This window comes from Lytechinus pictus, chromosome 9, assembly GCF_037042905.1.
Source record: "Lytechinus pictus isolate F3 Inbred chromosome 9, Lp3.0, whole genome shotgun sequence".
In the NCBI taxonomy this organism is placed as follows: domain Eukaryota; kingdom Metazoa; phylum Echinodermata; class Echinoidea; order Temnopleuroida; family Toxopneustidae; genus Lytechinus; species Lytechinus pictus.
The window spans coordinates 11353705-11368907 of record NC_087253.1 but is presented as its reverse complement, the minus strand read 5'-3'; the positions used below and the strand labels follow the sequence as shown (position 1 = coordinate 11368907).

Sequence of the window (15203 nt, the reverse complement as noted above, 5' to 3'; positions counted from 1 at the left end):
TTATAAGGGAGTGTAAAGTCTGGTTTTATTTCAAATAAAAAATGATTTGATAATTCTAACATAATTTGTTTATAATCACTAGAGGGTATTCATTTGTCTTGCAATCTACTATGGTCAACAAGGAAATTCGTGATCACTCTCACAAAAAGTGTTCACTAGCTTTCTAGGAAATTTGTGATCACTCTCGCAAAAAGTGTTCACTAGCTTACAAGTTCACGAGCTTTCGAGTGCCGCTGCAACTCTTTATCAAGTGACGAAAATTATCTGCGTGCGTACGGTCCTGGGATTGGTATAAATTGACTACCGTATCAGATAATTTTCGTCACTTGATAAAGAGTTGCAGCGGCACTCGAAAGCTTGTGAACTTGTAAGCTAGTGAACACTTTTTGCGAGAGTGATCACGAATTTCCTAGAAAGCTAGTGAACACTTTTTGCGAGAGTGATCACAAATTTCCTTGTTGACCATAGTAGATTGCGAGACAAATGAATACCCTCTAGCGATTATTTAATTCCGCAATAATGAACCTATTTAGTAATTTGTTTATTTTTACAATACTTCCTCTTGCATTTATTTGTAAGAGGTCATTACAAGGGACATGCAACATACCTTTATTACTTTGTCATAAACTCTTGCAATGTGAAATTTATTGGATTGTTATTCAGTTGTACCAGAGCATTCTACAGAGCTGCCAAGTAGTACGATTTTTCCGTATTTAGTACGTTTTTGCAACCAAAATACGGCAGTACGTACGTTTTTTTTTTTTTTTTTTTACAAAATCGAAATTTATTGAGAAAAATCATCTCTATATGTCTCTATTTCATAAAACGTACACAAATTTGGTTATTAGATCAATGTAATTTCAGGTAACTTTCAATCATTTTGTAAAAACCAGGGTGAGATATACACAAGTTTCAATGTTTGTTTTTATTCATCTGCAAGAGCAGTGCACATTTTAGCTTGCATGCAGCTTGAGCGCCGTGATGGGCGAGTGCGCCAAGCATTTTATTATGAAATACGCTTTTTTGGGGAAAAATACAAAATATTTATCTCACACGGTAAAAATACTGATTTTGGGGGATAAGAATACTGAAAATGCAAAATACAACTTGGCAGCTCTGATTCTGACCAGACCAAAGGTTTGGAGGGCCAAGCCATTGTGAGCGCACAATAACTTGTACCTCCCGATGGCTCTCTCGCCACAAATTCTGGCACTACTGCTGTTATGAATTTCATTACACATTGTTTATACTTGATTTTGCGTTTTAAACATAATCTCATCTACAGGAAATGATGATATTGTTCCGAGCATGGTTTCATATTTCAACCATGATCTACAGAAGATAATGATCCTATTTAAATATATGATTTATGATGAAAAACCCCAATAAAATGATAACCCATTTTAAACTTGATTACATATTTTATACTTGATTACATATTTTTGACAAGATGTCATCTTCAACAGATGACTACATTACTTTGAACTAAAGGACAAGTCCACCCCAACAAAAAGTTTATTTGAATTAAAAGAGAAAAATCCAACAAGCGTAACACTGAAAATTTCATCATAATCGGATGCAAGATAAGAAAAATATGATATTTCAAAGTTTCGCTTAAATTCACAATTTATGCACCTCCTGGTCGGTATGCAAATAGGAGAATGATGACATCATCCACCCACTATTTCTTTTGTATTTTATTATATATGAAATATTCTAATTTTCTCCCCATTGTCAAGTGAAACAATTATTAATTCCTCCCTGAACATGTGGAATTACATGTAGCACTGTTTAATACTACAATGGATCAGTCAACTTGGTCCTTATTGTCAGATCAGTAAAAAAATAAAATTTTGTATAATTAAAACAATAAAATAAACAAAAGAAATAGTGAGTGATGGACATCATCGACTGACTCATTTGCATGACACTGAATTATGCATATCACTGTTTTGTGAAAAATAAGCGAAACTTTAAAATGCCCTAACTTTCTTATTTTACATCCGATTTTGATGAAATTTTCAGCGTTTTGCTAATTTGATTTTTCTCTATTTATTCAAATCAACATTTTTTGGGGTGTACTTGACCTTTAAATTATTACATTGCTTTTAACATGATGTCATATTTTGAATATGATACCGTCCACAGCAAATAATGATGAAGAAAGCTCAGGAAAAATAATATTTAATTTTGAACTTGATATGTTTTGTGCATGATACCCATCAGCAGCAAACATTATTACAAACTTTTGTTCATATTTTGAACCTAATGTCTACAACTAAGGATTACATTATTTTCAATTTGACCACATTATGATTTAGCAAATGATGATGAAGAAGGCCCAGACTGACCTGAAGGTTGAAGCAGAACAGAAAGCCGAGATGAGGGATAAGTACGTTGAAGAAAATGTCAAACCACTCAGCATTGATTCCTTGTCACGCGATCGTCTTCGTGAGCTCTGCGAAGAGCTGAGCGAGCAGCTGAGGGATGCCGAGGGTAACAAATTTGACCTGGAAGTTATTATACGCAAGCAAGATCTAGAGGTCAGTAGGGTCGTGTTCATTTCAATAATAATGATAATTTTGATTTGTATTATGCTTTTTCCGTAGATTGAAAGTGCATTTTATGAATAAAACTGTACAATTACGTAATCTTAAAGCTAATACTAATGTAAGATTGTGTTTATGTGTTTATCATGTTTTTTTTTAGAGTAGATAATGAGGAAGACTGGATAAGCCTAAGATTACATGAATTAGTATTGTTGGTTTCGTCTTCTTTCATTCTTGAAAGAATTTGAACTATCGTAAAGCACATAGTTGCTTTTGATGAAGTTAGATTCAAGCAATATATTTATGTAAGCAAATATAATTATTATTATAACAATGCCATTTTTTCCTCTCCCTCACAGATTGAAGACATGAAAGTTCGAGCTAATGAAGCAAGGGGCAAATTGTAAGTTTTAATTGTCTTAAGATCTACATTAGAATAGTTTTTGTCTCGCTCACCAGAGGTGAAGGCGAGACTTAGGGGTCCAAATGTCGTCCGTCCATCACAAACCTTATTGTCTCGCCCAGAGGTGAAGGTGAAACTTAGGGATACAAATGTCGTCCGTCCGTCACAAACCTTATGACACAACTCCACAACCGTAAGTCGCTTTTCAACCAAACTTGGATGGTAGATGGACTTGGGGGACCTGCATGTTATGCTGCAGTCGGAGGTCACATGGTAAGGTCAGAGGTCATTTTCATGTCAATGTTAAAGTTTACATGCAGGTCAACGTTAAAGTTTACATGCAAGACTCTCTTATGACACCTAACTCCGCAACCGTAAGTCACTTTTCAACCAAACTTGGTTAGTAGATGGACTTGGGGGACCTGCATGTTATGCTGCAGTAGGAGGCCACATGGTAAGGTCAAAGGTCATTATCAGGTCAACGTTAAAGTTTACATGCAAGACTCTTCTGAGACATAACTCCGCAACCATAAGTCACTTTTCAAACAAACTTGGATGGTAGATGGACTTTGGAGATCTGCATATTATGCTGCAGTCGGAGGTCACATGGTAAGGGCAAAGGTCATTTTCAGGTCAACGTTAAAGTTTACATGCAAGACTCTCTTATGACACCTAACTCCGCAACCGTAAGTCACTTTTCAACCAAACCTGGATGGTAGATGGACTTGGGGAAACCTGCATGTTAGGCTGCAGTCGGAGGTCACATGGTAAGGTCAAAGGTCATTTTCAGGTCAACGTTAAAGTTTACATGCAAGACTCTTATGACACCTTACTCCGCAACCGTAAATCACTTTTCAACCAAACTTGGATTGTAGATGGACTTGGGGGACCTGCATGTTATGCTGCAGTCGGAGGTCACATGGTAACGCCAAAGGTCATTTTCAGGTAAAGTTTAAAGTTTACATGCAAGACTCTCATGACACCTACCTCCGCAACCGCAAGTCACTTTTCAACCAAACTTGGATGGTAGATGTACTTAGGCGACCTGCATGTTATGCTGCAGATGGAGGTCACATGGTAAGGTCAAAGGTCATTTTCAGGTCAACATTACAAATTCTGTTGCGTGCCCTTGCAAATCACAATATTTCTGGTTATTTTCATATGTGGGCGAGACACAAAATCGCTTTTGCCTTGTTTACAATAGAAATATGATGACTTTCAAGTACAATTATGTACAACATTCCTTTTTTATGCAAGTGAAAGAGCTGTTCATTTCACACACTCTATATGCATGTGAAGTTTATGGCCCTGGAAAGAGGGGGTGCAGCGTCTATTCTCCATGGACAGCACCCCCTGGAATTCTTGTAGGCATTAAAAAATGGAGAAATATAAAAAAAATGACCTTCGTTTGGTAGTAAAACCCTTCTTATTTTTTGCTTGTCAAATTTATAGGGACCAAAAAAAACTTCATTTTATAGTGAAACTTTGAGGGGGGGCTTGTCAAAATTTCTTCTTTGGACCAAAATTTCCTTCATCTTGTAGTGAAACCTTTTTTTTCTTCTCCCCTATCTTTTTTTTTCTTGTCCAATTTCCTTCTCGGGACCAAAATTAACCTTAATCTTATAGTGAAACCTTTTTTTTTTTTTGGGGGGGGGGGCTTGTCAAATTTACATCAGCACCCCAGTCAAAAAATCATTCCCAGGGCCCTGGTTAAGCATCAAATAAAGTAGTAGTAGTTGTTGTAGTAGTAGTAGTAGTATTTGTATATGAACTATCAAAGATAATAGTAGTAGATAGTAGTAGTAGCAGCAGTGATAATTTATTATTATTTCTTGTAATATTCATGTTATTTCACTATCAATATTATCATTTGTCTTTGATTAACAGTGAAAGACCAGAGCTTAAGAAAGTACAGAGGAATACAGACAAACCGTCTGACACGGTAAGATTGGGATCAAGATAATATTAATTTAGAGATTGACTGCTATAATCTGTGATTATCAATAGGCCTTACACAGGCTTATTAAATTGATGAAGATAAGTTAGTATGTAAGGTATTGAGTATCACAGTACTTATATAACAAGCACCTATGATTAAGTAGGCATTGAGTTGGGATTGATAAGTAATATATTTTTGAACAACCTTGTATACTATGGCTACAAAAAATATCAATGTTGTATTGCATTATTCCGGCATGATCATATAGATTATTTGTTTGCATGAATCATAGGAAGTACCTGGCAGATTAGAACATTTTTACTGGTTTACAATCTCAAATTGATTAGTTATAGAATTTGTGATTTGGCTTATGGTTTGATAGAAAGAGAGGAACAAATATTGATTTATTTTGTATTATAGCAACAAGATTTCTGAAAGATATTGTTAAGAGTGTCATAGGAATGCAATTATTTTACTCCATTTATTCAACTTGATTGTTGTAATTTATTCATTGATTTACCATATGTGTAAAGCTAACAAGGAAACTATCATTTCTTGATGATTATTTCCTTTGAACTTAATGTATAAACATTTGAGTTACTTGCATTTTAAGGTATGTCATTTTCCTGGCTCACAAACGTAATATTCAATAAAACCGTATATTCTGATAGAGATCAACCACACTTTAGTTTTCTTGTTAGCTTTACTCGTACTCATATGCATGAACTATATTACATTTTGCATTTTGATGCTATGAGCCATAGATTGCTTTGGATGTTGATTCATTTACGGGCACCTTGGCAAAAGTCTGAGCCACATCTGCTTATGCAGGAATCATGTATCGCCTCTTATCTTCACAGTTTGTCAAAGAAAAACTGGGGAGGTTGCTGTGAGAAGAGGCATTTTGTAGACTTTTAGATGTGTAGACTTTTGATAAGGTGCCTTATCTTCATTTTATGATTATAAAAAATTCTAATTACCACCATTACATTTTGGGACTCTCGGACAAAAAAAGACAGGATAACATGCATCTAAATATTGATTGTAATTGAAATTATTAGGATAAAAAGGAAAGTAATGTGACGTTTAATCCATTGCCTTATTTCATACAAGTAGGAGATTTCAGCTGGATTTATCTATATTTGGAAAACATATTTGATATTGTGTCGGTGCAAGAATGACCCGTACACTTTGCAATTGTACATGCTGCTAAGGGCAATTTTAAGTGCATACATTGTGCAAAAGTGAGGTGTTTAGGGTGTTCTTGCACCAGCTTGATGATCTTTGTTTTCACCAATCAAGTCTTACCTCTTGATTGATTAATTTTGTAATTCCTATGGGATTGACTTGTGGCAGATAAAGATCTCTAGTCCAAAAAAACAATGCCAAGGGGATTCTAATAATCTATTTCATTTATAAAATATTTTCCGTACTGTAAAGATAAGAAACATACTAGGGTTAAACCCAGACGTGTGCAGTATTTCTTAGATCGGTTTTCGATTTCTTACCTTGATTTGTAATCACTGCTTATTTTTTACCTTCCCACAATGCACTTCCTGACTGCTCTGCCACACACACACAAACACACGAACACTGTTTTTTGTCCTTGGCAGGAGGCTAGGTTTGATTTTCGCAGCTTGATCACAGCCCTAAAGAGTGTCTGAATTATGCATTGTGTTTAGTGCACGACATGCATTAAATTGGCAACGTGAGTTCTTAGTTGTTTGGTCTTTTTTATCATCTCAGAGCCATGTTAATTGAATTTGTCAAGGAAATGGTGTTATTTGACAAATTAAAGTCAGTCATGACCATTAATGTTTGGATTATTCAAAATATTATGCTAAACATGCATTCATATTATTCATTGAATCATTTGTAGAATATTCATAGGTCATATATTTTCAGTTTTTTCAAATTGAACATCAAATTACAAGACAAATTGTAACAAAACAATTTGTCAAGTAATTTGTGACATAATGTCAAATTAGCAACACATTTCTTATTCAATAATTTGGGGTTCAGTTTATAAGAGTGAAAGTTCATGATTCATTAAAATATTTGTGATGATGAAAATTATAAGGGAATTTTAATGGAATCTTCAGTGAGCAACACAAATGGGTTTCTTTGCATATGCGGCATGTGCATGACTAATTATTATTTGGCAAATAACACCATTATTTTGACAAATTAATTTTCATAGTGAAAGGTTAGAATAGAGCTCTGATCACTTAATCTTTTAACCTTTGGAGAGAAAAGAAAGCTTAAAGCAATAGGCATTGTCTTTTTCTTTTCTTTGATGGGGGGAGTGATAAGTTGTTTGTTCATAAAGAGTTAGATTCATGACACTTTGAAAACTTGATGAATCCCTAGCAAAAAGCTGAAGTATGGGCCATAAGGTTTATTTTTTTGACAATTGCAATAAACTTGTATCCTTAGTGGCCTGTCCCAATTGCTAATAAAAATTAAGGTACACAAACCTTTATGGTGAAATGAGTGATTCAAATATATTTGTAGACAAAACATGTTACATTGACTATTTTTAGGGTCAATACCTTGTCAGTGAGTTGTCCTTTTTTAATAGAGCTCTATTCTACCTGCCCAACAAGTTGATAGCTTTTTGTTGTTTTTTTGTTTGTTTAATTCTGCTTTTTTTGTTCACTGCATGTTTATACTAACTTTCATCATGTGCCATCTTGTGGTAGTTCACAAAAAAATAAGATTGACTTAGAGAGATGTCTTATCTCTGGCAACTTTACACCTTGCTATCATTAGGAAGTCAAACTTTTGTGTTTATATTTTTGATGTTAGCTTTCTGTGATAAAAAGTTAAATTAAAAGCTGAGAATTCAAAGTCATTTGTTCATGCTGAAATGTGTGCAAAGATCTTGCTCGTAATAGAACCTTCATTTGTCTGTACTGTTTTGGTAAAATTCAAATGCCAATTCCACAATTTGCTTGACTTTACATTTAAAATTAAACAAAACATTAAAAAAAATGTTTTATTTCAAGTGATGGCCCACCTGTAATATGCAAAAGTGAAATTTCAGACAAATCTTCCCAACATATCCGGTATGGCCTTATGTTCGCGATTCTATCATGTGACAGTATGAAATATGCCATTGCATTGCTAATTTAATAAAAATGTATTGCTAACCATTGATAGGGCCCTTTAATAAAAGTCTTTGTTACATATTTAAGCAGGGAATCTGCTCAGGGTATCTCTCCATTGTATTCCAGGGGCGCGTTTCATAAAGCTGTTCGTAAGTTACGAATGACTTTACGCACGACTGGTGACCATTTCTTGTGCTAAATGATATCCCTATGTAACTGCTTATTGCCTAAGAACAGGTTCCAGTCGTGCGTAAAGTTGTGCCTAACTTTAGGAACAGCTTTATGAAACTCCACCCTGCATTCTATATTTTCCTATGAGGAAATGACGCTGAGTTGGATTCCAGCATAAAAGATATGACTTTTGACTACTGTCTTACATTTGGGCTTTGATAAAATCAGTTATGTTTGCTAAGCTTTAGTAGAATCGTTTTGTGTGTCTCTATTTATATTTATATATTTCATCCCCTGTTATTGATTTTCATTGTGGCCAACCTTGATTTGTGAGGAAAATTTGTTTTCTGCATGGAGCTTAAAAGAATCAGCAGAACACTAAAAAACACTAAAAATTGGTATTATAATGATTTATGGTTTGAATGCTTGTATCATATTCAGTAGCCTTTCCAGAATCTCTTCTCTTTATAACCCATTTATTTATTTCTGCATTTCTCACTTGTGTTGTACGTGTGTTGTGTATATGTATGTTTTGTTTGTTTTCAATTAGTGTTTAATCATGTATTTTTCTCTCATTTTTATTTCATTAGTTATTACTGTTTATAGTAATGTAGAGTTCAGTGATGAAAGAAATCACAACCTAAGTGTCTTTTACAAATCATCCTTGTCGTTATGAAAATAGCAAGCTTGTACTCAAGTTTGTGGGGCCTTCATGGTATACAGTGCCGGCCGCAGGAAACGTCACGCCCGAGCACGCAAACACCCTAGGGGGCTTTCGCGTCTAACCGAGGGTATTCAAGGGGAGCAGACTAGGGTGTTTAGCCGCGTCCGCAGTTTCCTGCGTCCTATATAATATTGGCCGTGCCCGCACTTATCCTAGGGTACGTACATTGCATTATCCTAGGGCACTCATGTCCTAGGGGAGCGGACGCGGGCGTCTTCCCTCGTCCGCTCCCCTCAAATGTCCGCTACGGGCTACCGCGTTCGCCCTAGGGGGCACTGTGACGTTTCCCGCGGCCGGCACTGTAGTGGTTCTGGTAATAATCTTTCGATCAGAAGATCATAGGTGTTGATCTTAGCCATGTGCATCCCGAAATAGATTATATCTATCTAATCATTATTACTATCAATATCATTATTAAAAAAAAGGTGTTATACTCTCAAATTTCTTGGATAAAGCAATCCATGAAAAAAGTATGAATTGCGAAAATTGGAGGTCAAATGTACAAAAGGTTGATTGATTATTTTATGCAATTTGCTCCACGATACTACAAAAAATTATAATTTCAGATTTTTAAGCAACGTCATTTGCAGTTTGAGCTGAAATTTACCCAGAATGCGCATGTGACTAATTTTATTTTTTATTTGTTTCTTTCCTTTCAATCCTAACAGTAAACTAGGTTCTTTAATTCATCTCGTTTGCATCGTCATCTTCTTTATTCATGTGCTATTGTCTCCGAGACTTGATTGCCAGACCAATACAGTTCAACCAATCGGATCGCCCATCTCATCTTGTAGAGGCCTCCTTCATCCAATTGCATTTCATGTCTTATAGAAAGATATTGACAACTATAACAACTCCCTATGTTTCCTCATGAGGTTACATATTCGGTGAAAATATATGGTTTCTTAGAATGTTCCCCTCTGATGAAGATAAATATGGTCATTTCTACAGTACTTTGACAAAAGGAAGCAAGTGACATTTTAACCAAAATTGATTTTTTTTATTTGTCAAACATCTTTATTATTGATTTCCTCTTCTGGGTGAACCTTTGTCGAAAAATAAAATGCATTTGGATTTATTTAAATGACAGAATTGTTTGCTCTTTTACAGAAAATTATAGTTTTATAACTTGCTTTCTTTTGTCAAAATAGGGCAGCATCGTTGGCTTTGTTCAACTCGGCTCTACAGAAATCATTAGTGAACTTTTGGAAGAAATCCATTATTTCGTGGGTTCAGAGTACATAGTAGATAGTTTATAGCTACATTATATTTATAGATGTATGCAATTACCAGGGATGCCAACTATTTTTAATTGCGGTTTTTTATGAAAAGTACTGCAGGCTTTATGAAAAACTATTTTGTTTCCCAAAACTGACATTATCCACATATCTATTACAGAACAGTTGAAAATACTGTTTTGCCAACAGAAACATCACTATTACATCCCTCCAAATAGAAACATCACTATTTCATCCCTCCAAATACTGCAAATGTTCCTCCAAGGTTGGCATTTCCAAATAGTTATGATATTACAAAGTGCCTTATATAGAACACTACACCCTAAACTATGCAAGTTATTTATTTCTCAATGACATATAGTCTGGGCAATAAGGGCTCTTTAAAAGTGTTCCTACGGTGTAGTCCATGTACCTATTTCCTGCCTGTATCATAATCTACTTTGATGTGTGATGAGATTGTCTTTGTCTCAAAACTTCAAACCAAGTTACTGGGCCATGTAACACAAAGGTTTGTGGTCAATTGCAATTATTAAAAATGATTCTGATTGGTTCCTGGGCAGTGGTATGAACAAAATCTGTATATGACAATGATCATGATTGGCCATTGTCATTTAGCATTTGAATGCAAATTTTTGTGTTACAGAGCCCGGGAAAATTACAATAGGATATCGATGCAACACAATGTATTCACAATTTCATATGTAAGTGCCAAAATCATAGCCAGATGGATGTATTTAGAACAGAAGTTGTATTCTAAAAAATTAGGGTTACCTTGGATTTAAGTTTTTTCTCATGATACCCCCTTGGTCAGACATGGCACAACAAATGACTCCACTTATCGTTGCCTGTTGACTACTGAATTCTGTCATTTCTATAGACTTTTTATTTGGACTACCCTACTCCAGTAGGCAATAGATTCGTCAATGGTTATGCTGGGTGTGAGGTCTGAAATGAGCAAAATCATCTTGTGTTAAAACTGCAAAAAAATCAGGTTATCCTATTTTATTTACAGTATTCTTAGATTTTGTTTTATCGGTCTGCAGATTTTTCAGTTACAAACCAAACTATTTATCCTGTCTGTAACATTTGTTGGATAAAATATTGACTTTGTATTTAAGAAAAAATTGCTTTGCTCTTTGTTGCCCTGTGTCTGAACACACCTTAATTTTGTCATTCCCTTGACTAGGAGTATCCCTGGTTCATTCAGACTGAGAAAAATAATCCTGAGATAAGCAATATCTCACATACAATGCAGCTCAGTGTTATTGCAAAGCCATGCCTACATACATGTATGAATAGCTCTTGTATGTACTTTTGGAGACTCTCTTTGCACTTGTATATATTTGTTTAATTTTGATTGGCTTCAGTATAAATACTTTGCCTATTACTGCCTTCTGTAGAAACTTTTAGACATATTATTCACTGTAGTCCCACGTACTAACTTTGGATAAATGTTCAGTACTAGAAAAATACTGGGAGGAACAAGCTATCAATAGTTTACTGTATGAAATGTCACTACTGCCTTTGAACATTCATACATTCATGTTGATATATCATTATCAGGGTATCTGCATGAAAGTTATTAAGTTCATTGACTCTCGTTAATTATGGAGGAGCAAATTCAGGGATATGGTCACATCCTATGTGCTATTTATCAACTTATAGCAACTTCCGTGCCACCCATTTTACAAGCATTTGCCTACAATAAACTTTCAGGAAGACAAGATTACCTTCAAACTAGAAACTGGTATTTCTTAATCAAAAATGTATGTAGCATTATTTCAAAGGAACAGGTTTCCAGTTTAAGACATATCTCCAAACCAATCTCGGACTGAGAATGAAATATCTATCACTCTTATGCGGTATTTTACATAAATCAGTTAGTTGATAGTGACCTTAATGTATCCTGTTCATGTTGCCAGTATATATATGTTGTATATAATTCTATTATAGAATGTGTGGTGATATGAAATGAAGCATTATTGTACTTTCCTTTTTTATGATGTCATATATTAACCATAGATGGTTTTGACAACATGCACTCTGGTGGATTAAACAAATCACCCCCCCCCCTTCTTAGTCACCTAGTCACGTCACTGATAGAACCCAATCTTCTTGACCTTGACACCGAGTCGTATAGGTCAAAGGTCAATAGATTGTGCACAGAAAAGTTCACAACATGCTTGAAAGATAGATAGATTAGGCAGATATGCAAAAAAGATATCCAGCTCCAGAAGAAAAAGAAACAAATGACGATTGCATGCATTATCTAGTTTCTCAGTAGAAGGCTATGTAGCATACTGTCACCTGATGTTGGTCACCTGACATAGGTCACCTGATGTTGGCCACCTGACATAGGTCACCTGATGTTGTTCACCTTACATTGGTCACCTGATATCAGTCACCAAAAATAGTCACCTGATATTAGACCCTGATATTAGTCACCTGATAATGGTCACCAGACGATGCAAAGTTGTTTGCGAAGGGCACAGACATTCTCTCTGCTAGTTCTAGCATTTAGTGCTTTGTGATGTCTCTAGGGTATACCAGCTAATGTAGATGTCCCCCTACATAATTGCTGGATGACCTTTGACTCATCAATCTTGATCTTCCCGTGACCATTACATGACCACTACATGCAAACGACTTACCAAGAACAATTCTACTACATGTATCAAAAGCAGGTAGAACAAGAACTGTTCAGAACACCTTAAAATCAATCACATCCTCTGTATGTGTGATTTCTCAGTGACTTTCCTTAGGCCTGTATCACAAGCCCTAGTGGTCAATCGTACACTGATATAAATGATTGATTACACTTGATTATCAATGTAATCAATAGAAAATAACAAACATGCAGCCAAACATGGTTTTGTGTTCCGGGCCCTGATCGCACAGTGTATAGAGAAAGAGAATGAGAAAGGAAAGGGAGGAATACTAAGAAGGATTTCTATTTCATGGTATGGTGAAACAGAGCTTTGATAGAAGCCTGTTGCAGGAGATACTTCGCAAACATATATAAATTAATCAGTTGTATATGAACATGAATAATTTATTCAAGTTGTAAGGGGAATATATCCAGGGTAATTGGTTTCATATACTTAATGAGATTCATTATGATTAAGGATGAAACCAGATTTTGTTTTACAGTTATGAATGTAGAGATCTAAATGTAATCTGATTAAGATATTTGAATGGTGCTTTACTTAGTCTTTTCAACTTTTAGAAATCTTAACTTATTGTTTTTTTGTCCTTTGCACAGCGGGCTTTCGTAGGGGAGATTTTTTTTTTCATTTTTAGTTCATGAACTCTAGGTGAAAGCATATGTGTGCATAAAAAATTAATGAAAAAGGGAAAAAAGACTTAAAGTTAGAAGAAAAAATACTTTTTGTTGCTTTGTATTGTAGAAATCTATTTATTGATTAATTTCTTGTTTTTAACTATCCAGTATTTATTGTACATGTAGAGTTTTGTTATAAACAACTAATTATGCCAAGTGTATTAATGAGAAGTTGATAATGTGTTTTCCATTGTAATGCAATATGATATTTGTTGTAGAACTAGTCTTGTTATATTTGTATGTAATGGTATCGTGTACCACATGTTCTGTCTATTGTGTTTCATTTCATATATTTTCAGTTTGATATTTTAGCTCAATTTAGGATTATGTACGTAGAAAACCAAATGTTTCAGAATCGATGAGAGATTTGAGTGATTTTTTTCTTGACGTGAGCTGTAATTTTAATTGCATTGGACAGATTAATAATTTGTGACAAATATTTTTCTTCCACTCTTTCTAATGACTTCTTTCTGATTTTATATATTGTATTTTATTATCCTTGTAAAGGTGATTTCAAACATTTTCTCTTCATTATTTAATCATTTTGAGATGCATTTATGTTTTGAACACTAAAAGAAGAGTGGATAGTGAGGCTAGTGATGTGAAATCAGTCTAATATCTTTGGAAAGAAAGATGAGTTGTATAATGACATCTGTTAACGTGATTGGTCAAAGTTTTCTGTATCTTTCATGTGATGTTTGTGATTGGTCAATCATGCTACATGTTTGACCAATCAGAAATTGTCTTTTAAAATATCGAAGAAACTAATATAAAGCAGAGTAAAGATATTTAATAGGTGATGAGAATTTTAGCTTAAATTATTTGGTGACTCAGTAAAATCCATGAACAAGTGATTAGAATATTAACGTATATATGAGGAATTCTCGGCTCAAAATAAGTATTACACTAATTGTTTAATGTGTGTTGATGATACAACCGTTGAATATGAGGAAAAGTTGATGACATCTTATGGGGATATCGGTCCAAGAGATAAACATTTTTTGCCACCGGTTAGTTCACCCAATGCCAATTATTTCATTTGCCATATTGTAAATTATAATTGTGGAGGTTCTATTTGTACTCCTGCATGGGAACTATCTAAAGGATTGACAGTTTCCTGATCTTGGAATTGGCTTCTTTTTTAAGTAGTTCATTTTTTTTTTATAAATAAAACGGATGTCACCAGATTTTTCTAATATGAAGAAATTATATTTTCTGATTTCTTTCATATTCACAACATTGAGCTAACGTACATTGATCGATCAGATGTTTGTTTTAATCAGAATACTGAAAATGGAATGTTGAAGATGAAAGCAAACAATTGCTTGGAAAGTCGAATGATATGTATACACAAAGGCATAATCAATAAATGACCCAATAATACAAATCCATAATCATATATTGTTTGGTCTTTTATTTTTGTCCAATTTGGGATTCCACCACCCACATGTCTCTTAGATATATTGATTTTTACAGTCATGCATCTACTTGGTCTATACAAGCAGTTGGTCTAATAGCCACCAGGTCTAATTGTAGATTAGTATAATGTCCAGTTGGTCTAATTTCCACTTCACCTACTTAGTGAAAGTTTGGGTATAGAGAGAGGATGTTGGATAGGAAAGAGTCATTGGGGAAATGAAGGTGGAGTAATGGAGGGATAAGAGAGTGTTTATATAAGTGAGGGTGTGGAGTAATGGAGGGATAAGAGAGTGTTTATATAAGTGAGGTG

At 34.6% G+C, this 15203-nt stretch overlaps 1 protein-coding gene across 1 annotated transcript in view; it reads left to right on the top strand.

The window, feature by feature from the left end:
• The window catches only part of LOC129267751 (trichohyalin-like), a 79685-nt gene extending 64817 nt beyond the window's left edge, over positions 1 to 14868 (top strand). Inside the window, exons 14-17 of the mRNA XM_064105068.1 lie at positions 2322 to 2543; positions 2909 to 2952; positions 4840 to 4894; positions 9565 to 14868. Of these exons, the coding sequence (XP_063961138.1) occupies positions 2322 to 2543; positions 2909 to 2952; positions 4840 to 4894; positions 9565 to 9567 (324 nt within the window). The 3' untranslated portion in view covers positions 9568 to 14868. The remainder of the gene's footprint in view (positions 1 to 2321; positions 2544 to 2908; positions 2953 to 4839; positions 4895 to 9564) is intronic.
• The last annotated feature ends 335 nt before the right edge of the window (positions 14869 to 15203 follow it).